At 42.0% G+C, this 21,187-nt stretch overlaps 1 protein-coding gene across 1 annotated transcript; it reads left to right on the top strand.

The window, feature by feature from the left end:
* The first annotated feature begins 785 nt into the window (after window positions 1-785).
* On the top strand, window positions 786-21,024 carry LOC113150810 (sarcoplasmic/endoplasmic reticulum calcium ATPase 2-like). The gene is made up of 20 exons (XM_026343524.1): window positions 786-1,316; window positions 2,364-2,381; window positions 2,462-2,544; window positions 4,410-4,514; window positions 5,390-5,528; window positions 11,276-11,356; window positions 12,299-12,384; window positions 12,545-13,009; window positions 14,221-14,309; window positions 14,639-14,741; window positions 15,103-15,234; window positions 15,329-15,448; window positions 15,547-15,765; window positions 15,850-16,185; window positions 16,349-16,569; window positions 16,701-16,903; window positions 17,016-17,101; window positions 17,186-17,319; window positions 17,421-17,538; window positions 18,297-21,024. The coding sequence occupies exons 1-20, from the start codon at window positions 1,199-1,201 to the stop codon at window positions 18,564-18,566; spliced, it is 3,126 nt and encodes a 1,041-aa protein (XP_026199309.1). The 5' UTR covers window positions 786-1,198; the 3' UTR covers window positions 18,567-21,024.
* Window positions 21,025-21,187: the final 163 nt, after the last annotated feature.

The following is a 21,187-nucleotide window of genomic DNA, read 5'->3' as shown; positions in this document are numbered from 1 at the left end:
GATACCCCCTAAAGAACACAATGTGGGGTTGGGGCTTGACCCAACACCCCCACACTTGACTGCCTTTACAGTTATGCAGATGTAAAGTACAGAAACTTCATTGTTAAGGTGCTGGTATGTCTTTGCGCCTAGTTTGTGTAAATCTTTTGTGTTACCAGCTGTCACATGCCTGAGACTGAAAGGGCCAAGTCAAGTGTAAATGAAGTAGTAACACATTAGGACGCAGGGCTTCTGTGGTCTTTTAGGATTGTGTCAAGTAGTTAGCGAATCTGTATACGCAGGATCTACTTAACTGTATATGTGCAGTTAAGCATGGTAAAAGTGTTAATGTGATAGGCGTCGTTGTCCTCTATGACACTGTCTTCTGTGGGACATCTGTGAGTCTACAGAAGCCGAGAATGCTTTTTATAAAATTACTGGAAGAGCCATCTATTTCCTCATTTCCTACATTAGCGCCCACGCTACGTTCTGGATGACTTAACGCCACTCGACATCTTCCATCTCTAACATAATTTACAGTCACGTAATGGGGGTACCACCAGCCAACCACGCTGAGCCCGATATTGCGGACAATAAGAAAATAATTTTCTTAAATGGTGCCGCTTGGATCGTTCCTACAAATATGTGCTCCATCCATGGAAGCAGTGAATAGAGCCAGCTCCGGAGTCCCGGCCACTTCCTGTGTGTTTCACGTCTCCGTGGTTTGAACGTAGCTGCCGCCGCTCGGCCAATGAGATCAGTCCACATGCTGCGTAGGCGCTTTGATAAAACCACACAGTCCGGACCGTGCGGAGGCATCGAGAGCTGCGCCACGGAGAGGCAGGCCACGGCACGGGACTCACAGGGGGGCTGCACGGCGTGAATGCAGTCCTCAACACACTGACACTGACACTTTTCCACCATTTTTCTTCCGGAGGTACGAGGACGCTCAGAGTAATCTTCACCCCGACCGGGAAGAGGAATTCTGACTCAGTCCATCATTTTTTTTTTACCTTAATTCGCGCGAAAACAAACCCTAACAGGGGCTGAGAGCCACATTAGACTGCGGCCAGTAGCTGTCGATAGCCACCCGAGTGTGAATGTACGGCTCGCAGTTGGCAAACTCCTTATTGCTGTGAAAGTATTGACAATTTTAAAGAGCCGACACAAACGGCAGTGTTGTGGGCAAAGTGGTGAGGGAAGGAGCCGCCTGTCCGCCATGGAGAACGCGCACACGAAGAGTGTGGAAGAAGTTTACAGTTATTTCTGCGTCAATGAAAGCACAGGACTTTCCCTGGACGAGGTGAAACGACAGAAGGAGAAATGGGGCCTGAACGGTACGGCACCTTAAACCTTAGAGCACCGCAGACATGGCTGTGTGAATGAGACGCACTTCACACATGTACTGACGCCGTAACATGTGCGTTGTTATTCACTATGTGGGGTAAAAGTCACGACTCCCAGCAGCCGGCCGGTGTCACCCGGCTCCATGAAGCCTTTAGCTGACGTCATCACTGGTGACCTCCAGGGTTTCCCGTGTTCTTACATCGTAACTAACCTAACTAATCATTGCTTAGTGGACATTGTACCTTCGTTAGCAAATGCAGCATTTCTGAACACTGCGTCTGTGTGTAATACTGTTTCATGGTAACACCTGACTGTGGGTATGATGTGAACTTTGTTGACGTTGGTTGTAGAGGATGATGACATTGTTGAACACAGTAACCTCCATGTGCTTGGAGATCCAGCTGGCATGGACACTGCACAGTGGCCACAGGTTTGCTGGAGCATCTTATCCGGCTAAGTTAATCTCATGTCCCAAGCCTAAACAGCTGTTTTTATATTAATATCACCTGAGGGATATAGCCCCCTCTCTCTAAAGCATTTTGACCTTTACATTCATTGGAGGTTTCCTATTGTCTAATGAAACTTCAATACATGGTTGTATATAGTTGGAACCTGATATCTGAATAGGATCTTCCTAAAAAAGGAACATACATTATTGCAATTTCATTGGATCTTGTTCATATTGGGATTTAATGGTCAGACAGATTCACACACATCCACTACACCCTGTGATACAGTATGTATGACTAAGTCACCATTTAGCAAAACCTGTATTGAAACTGGAATTATGTGGGTTTTGTTTTGACACCGACTTGTTGGAATCTGAGATTTAGCTCTCTCGAGGTAACACTCCTCTGTCTCAGAGAACATACTGAACTCCTCTTGTACGAGTAGTCATTTTCCCTGCTAGAAACAGGAACTGAGAGTCCTCATGGCTCTGGATCTCCAAGTATTTAAACACTACTTACCTCTTTTTTTTCTTGTCTGCCTGTTTCCTTTCTCTCTCTGGAACAACTCTACTCTACGCACACGCACAGAGTTACCAGCTGAAGAAGGTAATCACTGATATTGTTATCATTTTATAGTAACTGTTTTCTGTGTTGAGTTGTTTTTAACCCAGCTCCTTACTTTGCAGGGAAATCTTTATGGGAGCTCGTCCTTGAACAGTTTGAAGATTTACTTGTTCGAATTCTTCTGCTGGCTGCTTGTATATCTTTTGTAAGTATGACTCTCGGCTCTCTTGCAACATTATACATGCATACTAATGTATTTTTATATTTTTATTGTCTTCTAACCTCCTTCATGCTAAGTCCAGTACATGAGAAAGATGATAAACATATAATCTAAAAAGTTACACATAGCTTTCTCTTCTCACCTCTGTGAAAGTGAAAATTGCAGATAGGATCAGTATTAAGCCCTGTGTAATGAATAGCAGGGGACAGTTTATGCATTGCATAGTGCAGAAGTGTGAACACTTTGAGTTTGTGTAACCCAGCTGGGGTTACACTCACATACTGGGGCCCCAAACAGCTGAAGAGGCTAGCAACCCATCTGAGGAATGGTGACAACAGCAGTAGCAGCATTAAGTTGCTATCACCACATGCCAAGTCATCAGGCATGACCGCTGGCTTAACCTGGTCTTGCTTGGTATGCTGACTTTTAGCGCTAGACAGATAAATACTTGATGATTGAGCGTGTGTCTAACCCCATTCAAAGGCCAAATGGAGACTACTCAACAATACTACATTAATAGTAGAATGAAGAATGAAGAACATTTTGAAAACGGGGACATCCTGTATGTATGTGTGTGTGTGTGTGTGTGTGTCAGTGTGTAAGCTGGTATGTAGCGTGGAGTGCCCAGTCAGTTGATATTGAGGTGTCAGTGGCTGCTGTCTGACAGGGGAACAGAGCACCACTCGAGACCAAATTTGGGCCCTCAACTTCTGTGGGAGGGCTCTCATTGGACATCCGTGCATGGTCACTTAAACATAATCGAATCTCTTCCACTGATAATTTGGATGGAAATCAACATCAGAAAGCCTAAATCACTGAAGTTCTGAAACACATCTGAAATGAATCTACAAACTGAATCCCAGTGTTTCATTAGTTTGAATTATTCAGTTTGATGTTGACAGACTGCTCTCGTTTTAAAATGCATCAATGAGATTGAAGTTTAAATGGCTATTTATTTGACTGAAAAAAATCTAGTACTAGTATAGACAGACTCTACTGATACTAAGGGAAAGGCTGAGACATGTCAATCTCTTGGTTGTGCTGTAACATACAGAAGGACTATGCTCTTTAGCTATGTGCTTCTGCATTGTATTAAGAGTTGCTTACCTAAAGCATAGCTTTAGCTATGTTATGACAACACAGACAGACTTAATTTATTTAGTTTAGTGCATTATGAGACATAAGTTCTTTTGGAACAGTTTTCTATGGAACAAAAAACCCCAAAAGAGTCCAGATCAGAATAGTATTTGTTAGCAGTGAGAAGTTTCCGTATAGTATATGCAACAATGTTGAATGTAATAAGTAGAATTATTTAGCATTTAATGAGCATCTCTTCATGATTGCTTAAGATGGAAAGATTCCTCTTCAGTAAATAGTTCCACTTAACAAGGGTGTGACTGTGTTAAACTGACTGTACAGTTTTCCTGACAGATACAGAAGATTAAATCAGTGGTCAGTATGTTTCGAAAATATATGTTGGGTAAGAACAGTTTTGTATCACATATTGTATTTAGGTTACGTTGTAATATTTTTGTTCCCTGCAGTACAAAAAGTTTTACATAAGAAATGTGTGGGATGATCATCAGCCATTTACAGTCGCTGGCTTTGATGTCAAGCTTGAACAATATCCTCTTAATGCTGAAATGAGAACACTGCTGTCACAGAAACCTCTCTTCTGTCCAAGTCATTTAAATGTTTAGTTAGTGACTGTACAGTGTGTCTTCACCTATTGTAGCTTTCATTTAGCTATCTAATGTATATTTTATCAACAACTTTATAGGAAGCTAATACCTGCTTGCTCTGTGAAGGGACCTTAACAAATAAAGATGTGTTTCTTGTGTTGTTTTCAGGTCTTGGCCTGGTTTGAAGAGGGAGAAGAAACTATAACAGCCTTTGTGGAGCCTTTTGTAATCTTACTCATTCTTATAGCCAATGCCATCGTCGGAGTGTGGCAGGTGAGAAACTTTTACATTCTGGGAAGTCACTATATTTAAACCCCATGTTTTCTGTTCTGTATCTGTGGAATATATTTGATTTGCCAGATTTAATGCATTTTAAGTCAATTTCAATTGGTTTCACTTAAGGACAAAATAATGGTGATCAGCACCATGCAAAATGTTAAATGAACACATCTCAGATACAGTTTCAACACACACTTTTGCATTTGGATTGCGTAACAGAAAGTGAACCTAACATGCTTGTCAATCTTGATCTGAAATTCAGACACTACTGAGAACAGACATTAGAGAACTGGCAAGGCTGCTTGTGATTTTACACTGCTGGTTATATTGTAGGTGTACAGTGTGAGTCAATAACAAGACAGCTGAGATTTGCAGGTTTCTACATTTGCCGTACCTCTCTGGCACTGTAGATAAACACTGGACTGAAAGTTACAGTGTGTATCGAAGATGTTTGTCTCAAAGAAAACTTCTATTGACAAGGAATAGTCTGTCAGCTGCCATCTGCAGGCTTTCTGTTTGGTGATTGCATTTGAGGTTGGCTTGTTTATTTAAAAAAATGTGTGGGCAGTCTGTTCTGAGTGATGTGTTTTTTATGCTGATAACCCTTGAAGATGGTGGTGGAAGATAAAACTGGAAAATTTCAAGAGGCAGAAAATAATGTGATATATATATGCCCATTTTCATATACTGAAGACCTAAATGTCTCCAACCAAAACCTAATAATTGAAATATCCAGCACCTCTTCAATGGGAATCCATTTAGTCCAGCAGAGCCGAGAACATGCACAATTACTTTTATGTGGTATTATCAGTTCATCTCAAAGCAACTCAAAGAAATGTTGGCACTAAATCTCATTTTGACCTCCCCAGGAACGCAATGCTGAGGATGCCATTGAAGCACTTAAGGAGTATGAGCCTGAGATGGGAAAGGTGTACCGCCAGGACAGAAAGACTGTGCAGAGGATCAAGGCCAGAGACATAGTGCCTGGTGACATTGTGGAAGTCGCTGGTAGGTTGAACTGCTATTGACTTTCTATTGACGATCAAGTAACTATAATGTGAAAAGATTTAGATGTTGCTTAATTTATTTATTTCTCAAATGAAATACCTGGAATTTCACAATGTTACCAAAAGATAGCATCAGACCTCTGAAGTCAGAGGAAATGGACAGTGCCACTGCAGTTTTCTTATTAAAAACAGTTCGTTTTTCCCTAAAAGAGCACAGTTTTTTTCTAGTGCTCAAAGAGGAGATGTTTCTTGTGATAGCCCCTCACTGGACTTCGATTCTGCCCCGCATAAAGCCTACTGTTGACAGATCAAATGAGTCCAGGTATTACATGTATCACATTCAGCGCAAGCTTGAGCTGAAACCTCCCCAGTCCTCAGGTGTCATTTCAGAGATGACTCACCCTGCAGGAGCGATGTATTTTGGGATGCTTTTAATAACCATTGCCGTAAAAAGTGAGTCTAAATGCCATTAAGGCCCTTTTTCACTGTGAGAATTTGTCCACACACACTAATTTGAACTCACTTAAGTAACACTCTGCTTGCCACTGCATCCCTGCAGCTCATCTCATCCCAACAGTATCCTGCCCATGCGGTTTGTGGACTAAGCACCGGAGTGATTCATGCTGCTTAGAACCAGTCAGCAAATTTCAACAGCTGAAACCCTGAGGATGTAAAGCTATGATTTTTAAATGCTGGTTCCCCCCACACCACACACACCTATAATTCTGCAGAGGGATGAACAGATGTGTCCCAAAAACACTAGCATTATCTTGATACTCTGTTTAACCCTAAGCCGGTGAAGTGATGTGCTGTTTTTCTGTTCATAGTGGTAGCTTTTGGCTGTCATAAGCCATTTAGATTATGGAATGCAGTATTTATAGAGGCAATGACAGTTGTGAAGATGACAGGTGTCTCGTCACCCACCCTGTGCACGCCCCTCCCATCCTGCTGTGGGGAGCATTGCGTACAGTTGGTGACACGGGATATTGTTCAGCAGGACTCCTCAGTAACCTTGACAAGGGCAAATAAATCACGAGTGTACATGGATTTAACATCTACTTTTTTAGTTTTAATATTTTTATATACTGTGTATAATTAGTCTGCGATGCTAATCATTACTTTTGATTCGGAGCTGCACAGAAACTGAGCATGGAGAGCTTAATTCTTTGGCACAACTTTAAAGAGAAACTTGCACATTGGAGGGCTACTTATTTAAAAACCCCTGTAGAAGGCAGCTGAAGGCTTTTTGCTGTCAGCAGTCTGTGGCATATTCAAAAATGCAGCCAACAAGGGAGCAATCCCCGACACTTTATCCTGCAGTCCAGAGAAGCTCATCAGCTTCAGCTTACTTCCCAAAACCTCCTCATATACTGTATTTCAGAGGCCTCCTTTTTCCGAATAACATTTTCCTGAAAATACAAAGTGACCCCTGCCGTGCAGAGGAGTGTGATGATACAGATCCTGGCTGGTTGGCTGCTGAGCTGAGGTGGAGGACACAGAGATGAGTCCTCTGTGGCTGCTACAGCCGTGAGAAGAATTGCCTGCAGACAATCTGTGCTGCTCTCTGTGAGGGTGCTGAACGCTACCTCCTACTCGCACTCATCGGTTTAACAGTCGTATTCTCACTGAAAGTCGTTTCATGTCACAGAAATAATATTTATTGTAATGTACCCCCTGGACCTTCATCTAAACTAGATTATTCACTGCTTGGTTTTATCTTTGTAGTTTAGCGTTTTCAAATGAACAAATCAATCTTCACTTGAGCCAAATCATGTTATATCAGTCATCAGTTATACACTGAAACAAACCTTTTAGTTTGTTCCAGAAGGGATCTCACTTAAATCCAATAAACATATTCAGTAACGCAGCTGCCAAATCTAATAATTTATTTACTTCAGAGTTGATACTGATCTATGACCTCAGTTATGTAAGAACCAACTAGTCATAGTTAACTAACCCCTAACAAAAGATGTCAGCTGACAACATGAATTCCTCTAGTTCCCGGCAGTAGATTTAGATCTTGTCATAACATGGCACACAGTGTATGCTGCTAGTTTACACTTTGGGTTTGAGAGCCTCCAGATTTGAATGTTGGCCTTTTCTTGGAGCAGTAGAGCTCAGCAGGTTTGTTAAATGCTGCATGTGGAGTTGTGAAGCCTGGTAGTGACGGGGGCTTATGTGGGGGGCAGCATTCAGGGGAGGATCTCTCCTCTGTTCTCAATGTGTTGGAGAGATATGACCTTATAGGGAAGCGCTTTGTGTATAACTGTCCCACCCCACCATGCTCAGTGCACAATGACCCTACCCATCAGCACCCGCACCCTCCACTAAGATTCCAGACACCATGGATAGTATGTGACATTTAATGTGGTCTGGCAAACATCCATTGTCACTGAAGGACTGTCTTTTGGCCAATGTTTCTGACTTGTCAGCAGGATGGAGAGAAATGGTCTCATCTTGCCAACCAGGGAACCAGGCTTTAAAAACACAAGAATTTGAAATGTGTCCTGAGAGTCCTGCAGAGGGGTGGAGAGGTTTCAATTCAGACAGACAAACAGCATGTGCAAGTTGAGATGCTGATGTGAAAAATGGAGAAACGTGCGCATATAAGGTTCTGCATAAACTAAACTGACCTGCTGCACTAGTCCAATTAACCCCAAGTCATATAGTGCACTGAGTACTGGGAATTCATGCTATGCTGTTTGGTTATAAATGGGATGGTAAGAGGTCAGAGTTTTTAACCCTGCACAGGCTTTAAGGAGAGGCCATTACTGCACCACAAATTAATGTGTTGCACGACAAGGCCTAGTTATACAGTATGTAGTATGTTCTCCAGCTATATGACATTGTGTTTGGTGTGATACATTTTTTCCTACATTTCCTGCCTCCATGCAACTTTCAAAACATTTTTACTGTAACTACAACCTCAGAAAATCAGACGTCCAGTAGATTCTTATTCTTAACAGACAGTATAATACAGTATGTGAGCTGTGATGAAATGTTATTTTAGCTGTTGATTTCCAACCACAAATAAATGTGTCGTGCGTAATGTTTATGCAATTCCTTCCTCTAATAAAGCTCGTAGTCCTGGGACAAGTTTTGTTTCTATGGCAGCACAAATGATTGCATGCCATGTGGATGCTCAGTCTGCTGAGGCAAAGAAGGGCTAAGCAGAGACTTCAGGGAGACAGTGTAGAGCTGGTAGCTCCATAAATGAGGTCATAGATTAGTATCAACTCTGACATTACCTGACAACGTGTTTGTAGCTGTGACATTAACAGCAGGAAGTCAAGAAACTAGTAAATAGTTTTTTATCTCTCTCCAGCCAGCAACTATCAAAGGGAACCGCACTGCTGATGTTTCCTGTTAAACAGTGACAGTGACTTTTGACTCAAGATAAAAAAGTAAGATTCCTGTCCTGAATTGTGTGCAGTGTCCATCTGTACATGCACACCAAAATGCACCACATAGACAGCATTATAGGTTTTAGTCCACTATTGCTTGTGCTCACTTGAAGTAACATAGCCTCTCTAGCGTAAAAAACGTTTGAGCAGGTTGAATTTCACAGGCTGTTTTCATATCAATTTAGACAAAGCATTTGCATTATTTTACCCCGACAAATGCAGCTGGTGAATTAATCAGTAGGAGCCAAGTTGGAAAGCTGCAGGATCTTTCACTTGTTGACCATTTTGAAACGGCCTCCTGAACATGACAGGAGGTCAGTCTTTTGTTCAGCTGCCATCAGCACATGTAACCTTCTGGCTGGCCCTGAAAAACCCAGCCCGCTAAACAACATGCTATCCCCTAATACATGTCAGAACCAGTGCAAGTCAAAGCTGGCAGCTTTACCCCAGTCACTGCCTTGCCTGTTACTGAAAGGTCTGTTTAAAAGGCACCTTTGGAAGTCATACTGGTTACAGTGTGTCCCCAGGGCTGAGCTTTGGTCAATGTTACATTTTTAGACTGTATGACCTGTTGGCAAGCACAGAGGTAAAAAAGTGGTCATGCCTGAGAAGCTGTTTGGACTTGGTCTACCAAATAGGATGTTGACATGAAGGGACAGATGATATATACACACACTTCATCAGAGCATGTCTGCAGTTTAACACAGCCGCAGAACAATTCAGTGTCACAGAGTCTTTGTATGAGAACGTCAGCATGCACCATGGTTTAAAGCCTACCCCGCTAGCCTTGGTTCTGGCTCAGCACTCTTTAGAAGTTTTATTTCTTCTTGGAACAGTGCTAAGCCATAGTGCAGGAAGTATTACATAACCAACTGGGATGTGATTGCAAAGGTTTTTGGCTTCAAAGGAAAACATGTCATGTTTTCTTCCTGTGTATGTAGCTAAGGGGTAATCCTTTTGATCTCTTCCAGAGATGGGATTTTTTTTTTTTTTATTATTAAAGATGTGGCTATAACACAACTTCTTATATTTCATATACGGCTATTACTGTTACTGATCCATGCCATAAACAAGTTGTAGTCTTGGTGACCCTAGAAATGCATTGTCCCATCTTTCTGGCACCACTGTCTGGACATCCGAGTTGACTATCACCCAACCTCTCACAGGGTCTTGTCTCCCAGTGAGAAGTCAACAGTAATTAACAATCTGTAACGAGGCTGTATATTAATTTAGAAATAAGTGAAAATGTGGATGTCTCGTTAATGGACTACCAGGGTTGGGCAGTTTTAACTTATATTCCAAGTGCATAGACTCTGAAGTGATGTACAGGATCTGGGACCTTTGTTCCTGGGACGGTTATGAGGAATCAGCTGCGATCATCCACTGCCAGATTTAAACCTGACCAGTGCATTTGTGAACCTACTGACATGCTTTTCCCATTTTCGGCTGTATGTAGTGTTGGCCTCAGTGCTATTTTCCCCTCACATATCTGAAGGGCATGGTGGGTTTTGGATTATGGTTCATCCTTCCCTCATTCACAACCTTAACATTAATACATTTTATCCTTTTATTTCTGCTTAGGTATTACTTACAGCTTTGTCTTTATGTTCTGTTTGATTCCTGGATATTTGGCAGACTTGTGTGGAGATTAAATTTCAACTATTCCATATTCTTAGTTGGAGCCTTTAGTAACAATCTGACACAATTAGCATTTTTAACTAAGTAGGCCTATATGTAGACTATGCCCATGGAACTGTGCCATAGCCTGAGCCATTTCCCCAGTTTCCATTGCCTTTATGTACCATTAGGAAGCTGAATTGGGTCACTGCAATTTCAATGCACCCAAATTGGCCTTTCCCTTTGAGACAGGCCTTTTAAGGCTCACAAGTCCTTCATTTCCTCGGCTCTACTTTTCTTTCCCTATAGCAATGGCAGTACAGCTCTGCTGCTGTGGCACAGCAAACCACCCTGTAATGAGTTAAGCTGCATCAGTTTACCTTACCCTAATGATGAGTTTGTTGCCTGCAGATAATAGACGACACCTCATCTGTTAAATCTGCATTTAGCTCTCTGTGCTATACTCTGTACAGCACGCTGCAAATCAAACCTCCAGTGTTAGTGCAGTGCTTTCATGTGGTGTAAAAGACAGCTTGATGTTTGATTGATGTTGAGTTTCCATTGTATACTCTGCCCATTGTTATAAATATGAGCCTTTTATTGCAGACTTAATTTAAATTCCTTCTAAGTGTCTTATTACCAGTAGATTCTTATGTGTGCTCATAGTCTTTGTGCATTTTTTTATTTAATGTTTGTTGGCTCTAATTGAGGATGTGTTTGGTCATAGTTGGAGACAAGGTGCCTGCTGACATCCGTATCTGTTCAATCAAATCAACAACCCTGAGGGTGGATCAATCCATTCTGACCGGTAAGACGTCTGCTGATAGCCATCACATAATTTTTTTATGCCATTTTTATCAATTTAGTTCTCAGAATATAGATTTTTTTTTTACTTTATGAATGTGACATGTATGTATATTGTGTACACCGCATTGCGAAACCATGGACCAATATACTTTTATTTATATATGTATAATTTTCCCTTTTTTGCCTTTGCCTTTGTGTGTTTCCCCTAATTCTTAAAAACTTATTTTTTCACATAAACCTTTTAATCACAGTTTCAAGACAATGCCTGCATTTCACTGCACGTACAGTTTTAAAATCTTTGAATGTTTGTAAAGTTGTGTACGTTAAGAACTTTGCTAAAGAGTCAGATGTCAACTTTCTCTCAATTAAGGAAATGGACAAATGTGGTTGTTTTTGTACTTACTCATAATTAGTCCATTAAGTACTGTATATCTTTTCAATTTGAATTTCAATTCAGTTACATTTTATTTGTTTTTATTTTGTTTTTTGTTTTTTATGGTAACTCCTGCATTAAACTTAGCTTCACTGCTTTGAGCCATATGGGTTATTGAGGAGTCGCTGCAGTATCTGGCACACATTCCGTTTGTTTGATTTGAGGCTTCATTATTGATTTACTCTCTGCTAATGCCTCCTACGTGTCAAAAGAAGAGCACAGTGTAACCTCAACCAAATTAATTGGTTCCTCCGCCTTGTTAAAAGAATAGCTGGATGATATTTAAACAAGATTGTTTGAACTGGCTGCAGAATGAGGCTCAAAGGTGGATCATGACACTGTTTTCAATTAACACATTTGCTTCTGAATTGAAACATTCATATGCGTGTGAAAGATCAGTGATGCAGCCTGAATGATGAGCACCATAGACCTCTCTGGAGACATAATTGCCTGTGCTTTGTGTGAGACTAATGTAAACTCAGTTTACATGACACACTGCTGTCTTTGTAGGTGAGTCTGTCTCTGTGATCAAACACACCGACCCTGTGCCCGACCCACGTGCTGTCAATCAGGACAAGAAGAACATGCTTTTCTCTGTAAGTCCACTTCTGTACACATTCTCACACATTCTGCTGATATCTTTGCACTTGTTTATTAAGTTTCTGACAACTTCCTGGAAAAACTTGCTCCTGTTATTATTTAAAGGTGTGCAATGTACGTGAGCCAGCATGTCAGTCGATGTACTTTCTATTTCAGGGCACCAACATTGCAGCTGGAAAGGCCGTGGGTGTGGTTGTGGCCACCGGTGTCAACACAGAGATTGGTAAGATCCGCGACGAGATGGCGGCCACTGAGCAGGAAAAGACGCCTCTGCAGCAGAAGTTAGATGAGTTTGGTGAGCAGTTGTCCAAGGTCATCTCCCTCATCTGCATCGCTGTGTGGATCATCAACATCGGACACTTTAACGATCCTGTCCACGGAGGCTCATGGATTCGTGGGGCCGTCTACTACTTCAAGATTGCTGTGGCACTGGCTGTGGCCGCCATCCCTGAGGGTCTTCCTGCTGTCATCACTACCTGCCTGGCCCTCGGCACTCGCCGCATGGCCAAGAAGAATGCCATTGTCCGCAGCCTGCCATCTGTTGAGACCCTGGGCTGCACCTCTGTCATCTGTTCTGACAAGACAGGAACACTGACAACTAACCAGATGTCTGTTTGCAGAGTGAGTCACACACACACACACACTCTTGGTGCATTGTTAAGCAGTTGGTTGTTGCTTCTTTGTCACCTTTGTTGTTGCAGTTAGAGAGATTCTGAAAGTCACTTTCAATACATGTGTCAGCTAAAATACAAATACTGTGCAAAGAAGAGAGAGTGGGAGTGTTCTTCCTAAGCAGGTATACAGGTTACTTAAGGCAACTTGCTGCCACTCCTCTTATCTTCACTGAATTGTTAGATGACTTGCAGTGCTGCTGTTGCATAACTGACCTTGCGTCACAAAACTGCACAGCAGACAGCCTGTAGTTCTTTTCTCTCTCTCACTCTCTCTCTCTGTCTGTGTTTGTGAATAGCACCCTGATATTACTTTGGTGCTGCACATTAAGAAGAAATTTCACATTTCATATGAAGTTTAAATTGAATTGTGACATTCAATTACTGCACTTTTCAGTGATTTATAATGACTCACAGTCAGCTGGAGATTATACTGAACATTCTGAAATAAGAAAATATTTGCTCTCAGGACATGCAGACAAAAGCCGCTATAGAGGTCAGACCATTGTATTTACACAGCTGTACTGTAAATTATTACTACGTTTTTTAATCAATGTATTAAATAGTTCTGTATAAATTTACATTAAACATCAGCACATGCCTAAAAGAAAAAATCTGCATAGTGTACAATTAGACCTCAATTGCCCATTGTCTCATGGTGTACAGTGTTTTGCTTCGTGGCAGTATGTTCCCCCCACCTGACCAGTGTCCATTTGCTCTAACAACCAGAGAAATGCAGCACCAGGATTTTATGGTTGGCTGCGGGTTTGATTTGATGACTGATTATTACCCGTTTGCCTGTGCGTGCGTGTAACACTAAAGCCTTCTGTAGGAGCAGTAGCCTGGCACTGCAGCTTCTTTATTTTGGGCAGCTTCTCTCTTTGCTCGTGCTCCCTGGAAGTCTCTTCTGTTTACTTATGGAAAGAAACCACACACTTTCTTCTCACATTAGGCAGCGGGCCACCATACCAGGCCCTCACACTGACAATGTCTTTAACATTAGTGTCTAGTGTCCAAAAATCCTAGTGTCCTGGGATCAACTTGGGATTTCAGTGGTTTCTGCTGCCACCTTCTGTATTGGCAAACATTGACATGACAGTAAATTGTGTGTGCTTTGTAAAAATAAACTAATTTGTTTTTGTCTCACCTTTTGATCCCTAGATGTTTATTATCAACAAAGCTGAAGGTGACAGCTGTTCTCTGTCAGAGTTCAATATCACAGGTTCTACCTATGCACCTGAAGGAGAAGTGTAAGTGCTTTACAGCTCATTCTCAAACAAGCATATATATATATATATATATATATATATACACACACACACACACACACACACACACACACACACACACATATATATATATATATATATATATATATATATATATACACACACACACACACACACATCTCATTAATTAAGTTTTGTACGATAACTGGAGGTAAAAGGAAGCGGGACTATAGATAGATATGTAAATCAGCAGACAATAGATTGGTGTTTGGCAGAAGGCAGAGTTGCAGAATATTCCTGTTAAATGTTGTACATGCACTCACAGGTTTATCCTTTGTACTTGCATTCAGGTACCAGGATGGTAAACCAGTAAAGTGCTCCCAGTATGATGCCTTGGTTGAACTGGCCACCATCTGTGCCCTGTGTAACGACTCTTCCCTGGATTTCAATGAGGTCTGAACGATATCTGTTCTATATAGAGTGTAACATTGACCTACATTAACATAGCATAAAAGCAGTAGATTTGTTTTCAAATTGAAATAAACTCTGTTTTATCCTATACAATTAACCTTACAACACATTACAGCATCCAAAAATAAAACAACTATATTTATGAAACAATTGTGTCAATGTAGATACACACTTATACATTTAAAGAAATGTGTAAATTCTCATACTTTATATGCACCACAGTCAAAGTGTTCTTTGTGTTGGGGCAAACTGTGAGTCAGCTCACATGCAAACAAAACTAGCTGCACTGGTGTGTAAAATGTTGAAGAGGACAAACTATGAATATGAAAGTTTTTGATCTCAGGTGAAGGGTGTGTACGAGAAGGTCGGCGAGGCCACAGAGACTGCACTGACCTGCCTGGTGGAAAAAATGAACGTCTTTGATAGTGTAGTCCACAACCTGTCCAAGATTGACAGAGCTAACGCCTGCAACTCTGTGAGTGACACCAACTCCCTCGCCTGCTCACACCGCTCATTTGCACTGCTCCCAATCAGCAGGAATTTCTCACTCTCTCCCTTTGTCTGATCAGGTGATCAAGCAGCTGATGAGGAAAGAGTTCACTTTAGAGTTCTCCAGAGACAGGAAGTCTATGTCTGTGTACTGCACCCCCAACAAGTCCAGGTCTTCCATAGGAAAAATGTTTGTCAAGGTACACTGAAAGAAACATACTGAGGACTTGTTGAATGCATTGCCTTTGATGTCTTCTACCATGTTCTAAATATTTGATTCCACTGTTCGCCTCCACAGGGGGCCCCAGAGGGAGTTATTGAGAGATGCACTCATGTTAGAGTTGGCAACAACAAGGTTCCTCTCAGCAAAGCTATCAAGGAAAAGATCATGTCTGTGATCCGTGAGTATGGGACAGGTCGTGACACCCTAAGATGCCTGGCTTTGGCCACACGAGACAGCCCACCCAAAATCGATGAGATGACACTGTCCGACACCTCCAAATTCATGGAATACGAGGTGAATTTTCTCTTCATTTCTGATCATTCTCTGTTTACTTACACCAAGTTATACCTGAATCAATCTTTGTCTCTCTGCGTCCAGTCCGACCTGACCTTTGTTGGCTGTGTCGGCATGCTGGACCCCCCCAGACAGGAAGTTGCTGCCTCCATCAAGCTATGCCGCCAGGCCGGCATCCGTGTCATCATGATCACTGGGGACAACAAGGGCACAGCTGTGGCTATCTGCCGCCGGATCGGCATCTTCACTGAGGAGGACGACATCGAGGGCATGGCCTTCACCGGACGAGAGTTCGATGAACTGTCACCCTCTGCCCAGCGGGAGGCTGTGACTCATGCTCGCTGTTTCGCGCGCGTCGAGCCTTCCCACAAGTCCAAGATCGTTGAATATCTCCAAGGATTCGATGAGGTCACAGCTATGGTATGAAGTCTAAAAATTGGTTCTTCAGGGGTTCTGACACTCACCATTTGTATAACATTAAGCATAAGATAATATATTGATATTCTCAAATCTGTGGATGACCTGTTCATATTGTTGGTTTGCTGGTGTTACACTATAAACAGATTCTGCTCTCTGTCTACAGACAGGTGATGGAGTGAACGATGCTCCTGCCTTGAAGAAAGCAGAGATTGGCATCGCCATGGGCTCTGGCACTGCCGTGGCCAAGTCAGCCTCTGAGATGGTCCTCGCCGATGACAACTTCTCTTCTATTGTGGCCGCTGTAGAAGAAGGCAGAGCTATTTACAATAACATGAAGCAGTTCATCAGATACCTTATTTCCTCCAACGTGGGAGAGGTTGTTTGGTGAGTCTGCTCAGGATTTATTTTGCCACTTACCATTTAGAGGGACAGAATAATTACTATTAACATCCTGATGTTCAGATTTGCTCAGGTTTACCAGTGCATTTGGTAATTGAAGTTCATTCTCCTGACAGCATCTTTCTTACTGCTGCACTGGGTTTTCCTGAGGCTCTGATCCCAGTTCAGCTGCTCTGGGTCAACTTGGTGACAGACGGCCTCCCTGCCACCGCCCTTGGTTTCAACCCCCCAGATCTGGACATCATGGAGAAGCCTCCACGCAATGCTAAGGAGCCCCTTATCTCTGGCTGGCTCTTCTTCAGATACTTAGCCATTGGCGGTTAGTTGCGAGAGTACAGAATATCCTGCCTCCATGCAGTTTGATAAATGAAGGTGTTTGCTGAGGTAACCTGTGTTTTATGATGTTGTTATTTTGGTATCTCTGTTCACAGGGTATGTGGGCGCAGCCACAGTGGGAGCTGCAGCCTGGTGGTTTACAGTCTCTGAGGATGGACCTCAGGTCACCTTGTACCAGCTGGTAAGTCTGCCAGTCTGAGAGATTCTCCATCAGCCTCCCTCAGATCTCTGCCTCCCCCTCACTCCCCTGTCTTCCTCCCTACAGAGCCACTTCCTCCAGTGTGGTCCAGACAACCCAGAATTCGATGGTCTGGACTGTCACGTGTTTGAGTCACCCTACCCCATGACCATGGCCTTGTCAGTACTCGTCACCATTGAGATGTGCAATGCTCTGAACAGGTGAGTGTCTTTCAGAGCAAGTTCTTATGAACAGATCATCTGCACTTAAGATAGAGGGCAAACTGTATTACTGAATCACCTGCTGTGTTCTCTTTGTCCAGTCTGTCAGAGAACCAGTCCCTGCTGCGGATGCCTCCCTGGGAGAACATTTGGCTGCTGGGGGCCATCTGCCTCTCCATGTCACTCCACTTCCTCATCCTCTATGTGGAACCTCTGCCTGTGAGTTTTAGAGACCAGTTTATTCATCGATGACTCAGTTGTATCTGAAAAACAAAACTGGAAATTGTGCAGGCTGTCTGGAGGTTCAGCTGCTGATTGCACAACATGTTTGAGTCAGTGGTTATAAGGTTCTTTCTGCCACCCAGTGGTTGCAAGGCTTCACTGCAGCAGTGTAATGTAGATAAAACAGAAAAGGACAGTTAATGGTGGTTAGAGAGTGAGGGATATGATACGATCAAATCTGAGACATTGTGATCACAGTCTATGTCTTAAAGTAACAGATTGATAAATATAATATTTTCTTTCTTGCTGAGAGTTAGATGACAATAATAAAACCACCTGTGTACAGCAAATATGAAGCTATAGTTACCAGTGGAAATTAACAACTAGCCAAGCGTAGTCACCAGCTAAGATTGATAGAGAGACACCTTTTTAACCTTTGGACAATCTTCCTGTTACTGGTCTTTTTGCAAGGCTTAACTAAGCTAACCATCTCCTGTCTGTACCTTCATATTTACATGCAGGTTTAATATCAATTTTGTCTTCTCACTCTCTGCAAGAAATTGAATATACTGTGTTGTGTATATGTGAATATGTGCAGACATCATACCATTCACTCCCTCCTGTGTAGAATCTAACAGTAACATTTAGAGAGGTGGAGGTTGGTCTCACACAGAAGACAAATACACTTACTGTAAGATCCTCTAGGTAAAAAGTAACTTAAATGATCAATGAGTTGTTGTCACCCTCTGTCCCAGGTCATCTTCCAGATCACCCCCCTGGATACGACCCAGTGGATGATGGTGCTGAAGATCTCTCTGCCCGTCATCCTGCTGGACGAGCTGCTAAAGTTTTTGGCCAGGAACTACTTGGAATTTGGTAAACAGCAGGAGAAGCTGGCCAGCAAAGGCTGCTCTCTGTCTGCATGTTCCAAGGGCATCTCCTGGCCCTTCGTGGCCATCTCCCTGCCCCTGGTGCTGTGGATCTACAGCACCGACACTAACGTGTCCTCCATGCTGTGGCACTGACTGACTCTAGTACACTACCCTCCCTGCGCACCAGAGTGAAGTGGACGTTAACACATACACATTAACACATAACACAGTTACGTCAACTTGGAACAGCTTACAGTCAACACTTGCACCTGCTCTGACAGTCCGTGTGCTGTCAAGATCTTTTGTATTTAGGACATTTTCACCAGTACATACTTGTGGGCGGGCGGGTGGGGATTAGTCATATTTTAATTCCTCTGACTGATATGTCCTCATGTTTAATTTTGCCACCATGCTTTGGTCTCTGTTGATTTCCTGTTTTAGAGTTAGTTAGAGATGCCCGTCACATCTAAGCTGAGCTGTACAGAGAATTTACACTATTTTATAATAATTAATATTTTGTAATTTTTAGGAATGCTGTGGGAACAAGATCGCTGGGTACAAAGAGGATGTGATTGTATGGACCGTATAATAGTAATTATTTGGGCAAAGTCTTGAGTCTACTTGCCCTGGCATGAATCTCTCTAGTTATTTTTGAGCTCCATGCTTTTCGTTCATTCATTATTTTCTGCATTAGGCAGAGCACAGCTACCTCAGTGCTGTTGATATGACCATTACTAGCCATCTGTCTTAACAACCATTTCATGGAGTACCATTTGAAGTGTTGAGGCGGGCACCAGTTTGTTTTGCAGTAGAGACAAAGCCCTCACACACATTTTAATGTTTAGTTTTTTTGTTTTTTGATGACAAACAAATGTTACCAGTTTGTTTCAGAACAACTTGTGATACGACCTGTTGTTACATTTGTTTACTTGAAGCAGACACATTTGTCTCGGTTTAGTTTTGAGATTCATTCTCTTCTTTCAGTCTTAGTTTTGCATCTTAATTATCTTAGTGATCTTTTTTTAATGTATGTAAAATGTGCACATACTGTACTTGAATATGTAAAAATACACCAAGAAGCTGTTAGTTTTATCAACTGAGCACAACATGGGCTGAGGCCTGAAAGGCTAAAACCACCAGTCATCGGACGAGTCTGTATATCTGTACATAGCACAAAAACTAGAATCTCTGCGTAGATTAGAATTTTTTATCGTTGCCGTCAATATGCTCCATACCTTCTCACTAGTTTACTAAAGCATGCTCTTATCCTTTCTGCATGCCTGCTCCAGCTACACCAGGCCAGTGAGTGCTCAGATTAGTTTCACTTTCAAAGCTAACTGTTGTTTCTTTCAATGCTTCCCCACTGTTTACCTGCAGACTGAGTACTCTTTGACCTGCATGCCAGCCACCTGTGCTCTCTGATATTTCTGCACACACAGCTTTGTAGTCTGTCGCTGCTCGTATGAAAAGGACCGCTCCTCGTACATTTGATAGGACTAGCAGTTTTATAAAGTATACTTTTCATGGTACATGAGTAAAGTTGAAGTAATAACAAGGTGTTTGAGAGTGGTTTAGAAATGCCTTCGGTGTCACTAATTGCCAGCTAAATGCTGACTAGAAATAGGAGGCTTTTGCATTTTGAACTGGCGGCGTCACTGGTACCAATTATTTTTGATTGTATACTGACAGAATGCTTTGGCAACTGGCAGAGACGCTGACATTGAAGTGCCGCCACAACATGACATGGTGTTACTTTTATATTTACATGCCTTTCTGCAGTCGTTTTTTGTCCAGCTTATGTGCGTGTCCGTAGCATGGCCCTGATTGCTCCATGAATAGAAATGATGTGCTGCTCATGTGCTTCTACTTTGCTCCTTGATTTCTCTTCTCTGTTTGATTTGATTCTTCTCTTTTTCTTTGCAGCAAAGGCCAAGTAACTACTCTACAGCTACTCTAAATTCCTTGCAGGAACTTTTGGTTTGGTTTTGTGTTGTGCATGTGTGTTTTGGGCAGCACATCTTACAAGAGCTGCATGTCAGTTAAGTAAAATGAAGACAGGGGCTCATAAAGTTCATCCATCCTTTTTACAGAAAGGCCATAAATACGTGTCTGATGAGAACTAGCCAATCCCGCCTCATCAGTTGTTCCATCCTCCTGCATGAAGAGCCTTAGACTATGATACAATTCTCTTCTTATTAGATTAAGTTCTTAGTACTGTGTACAGGGAAATTTACATTATTCCATGGTGCATGTCCGCTGAATCAGCAATCTGCTTTACCAGACTTGTGTAATAGACAATGTATAGTATTGGTAAATAGAATAGGAATTCATCAGAGTAGTACAGATGTTAAATAAGCTCAAAAACAGCTCATCTTTCCTAAGGAAATACTTTTATGGGATATTTAAAAACCAGACTTTTATTTTGCTTTGCACTGACATGTGCAACATGTTTGGAGCAGATTGTGCCATATCTGCGAAGTTGGATGTGCAGAGAGCAGTCCCTCCGCCGGCATTCTTTGCCAAACTGCTGTACTGTATTTTCGGATGATTGTACAATGGTATCACATGAACTTTGGTTTCAGGTAAATAAAACTGTCATACATTGAACTTGCCTGTTTTCCCTGGAGTTATTTAAAAACCACATTCATGTCAAGTGAGTGTTTAATAATTTTATTTATTATACACTTTATAAATATGTACAAAATACTATAAACATTAGTCTTGAAATGGTTAACACTTTCCAAATTAAAAATCAGTTAATGAGTTAAACATGG

Source organism: Anabas testudineus, chromosome 9 (assembly GCF_900324465.2).
Source record: "Anabas testudineus chromosome 9, fAnaTes1.2, whole genome shotgun sequence".
NCBI classification, from domain to species: Eukaryota; Metazoa; Chordata; class Actinopteri; order Anabantiformes; family Anabantidae; genus Anabas; species Anabas testudineus.
Note: the sequence above shows the minus strand (reverse complement) of the source record. Positions and strands in the feature narration are given on the sequence as shown.

Coding starts and splice junctions, on each gene's coding strand:
- LOC113150810 (XM_026343524.1), top strand. CDS start 1,199: ATGGAGAACGCGCACACGAAGAGTGTGGAAGAAGTTTACAGTTATTTC. Junction 15,235..15,328: donor GAGCTAACGCCTGCAACTCT/GTGAGTGACACC, acceptor TTGTCTGATCAG/GTGATCAAGCAGCTGATGAG. Junction 15,766..15,849: donor CCAAATTCATGGAATACGAG/GTGAATTTTCTC, acceptor CTCTGCGTCCAG/TCCGACCTGACCTTTGTTGG.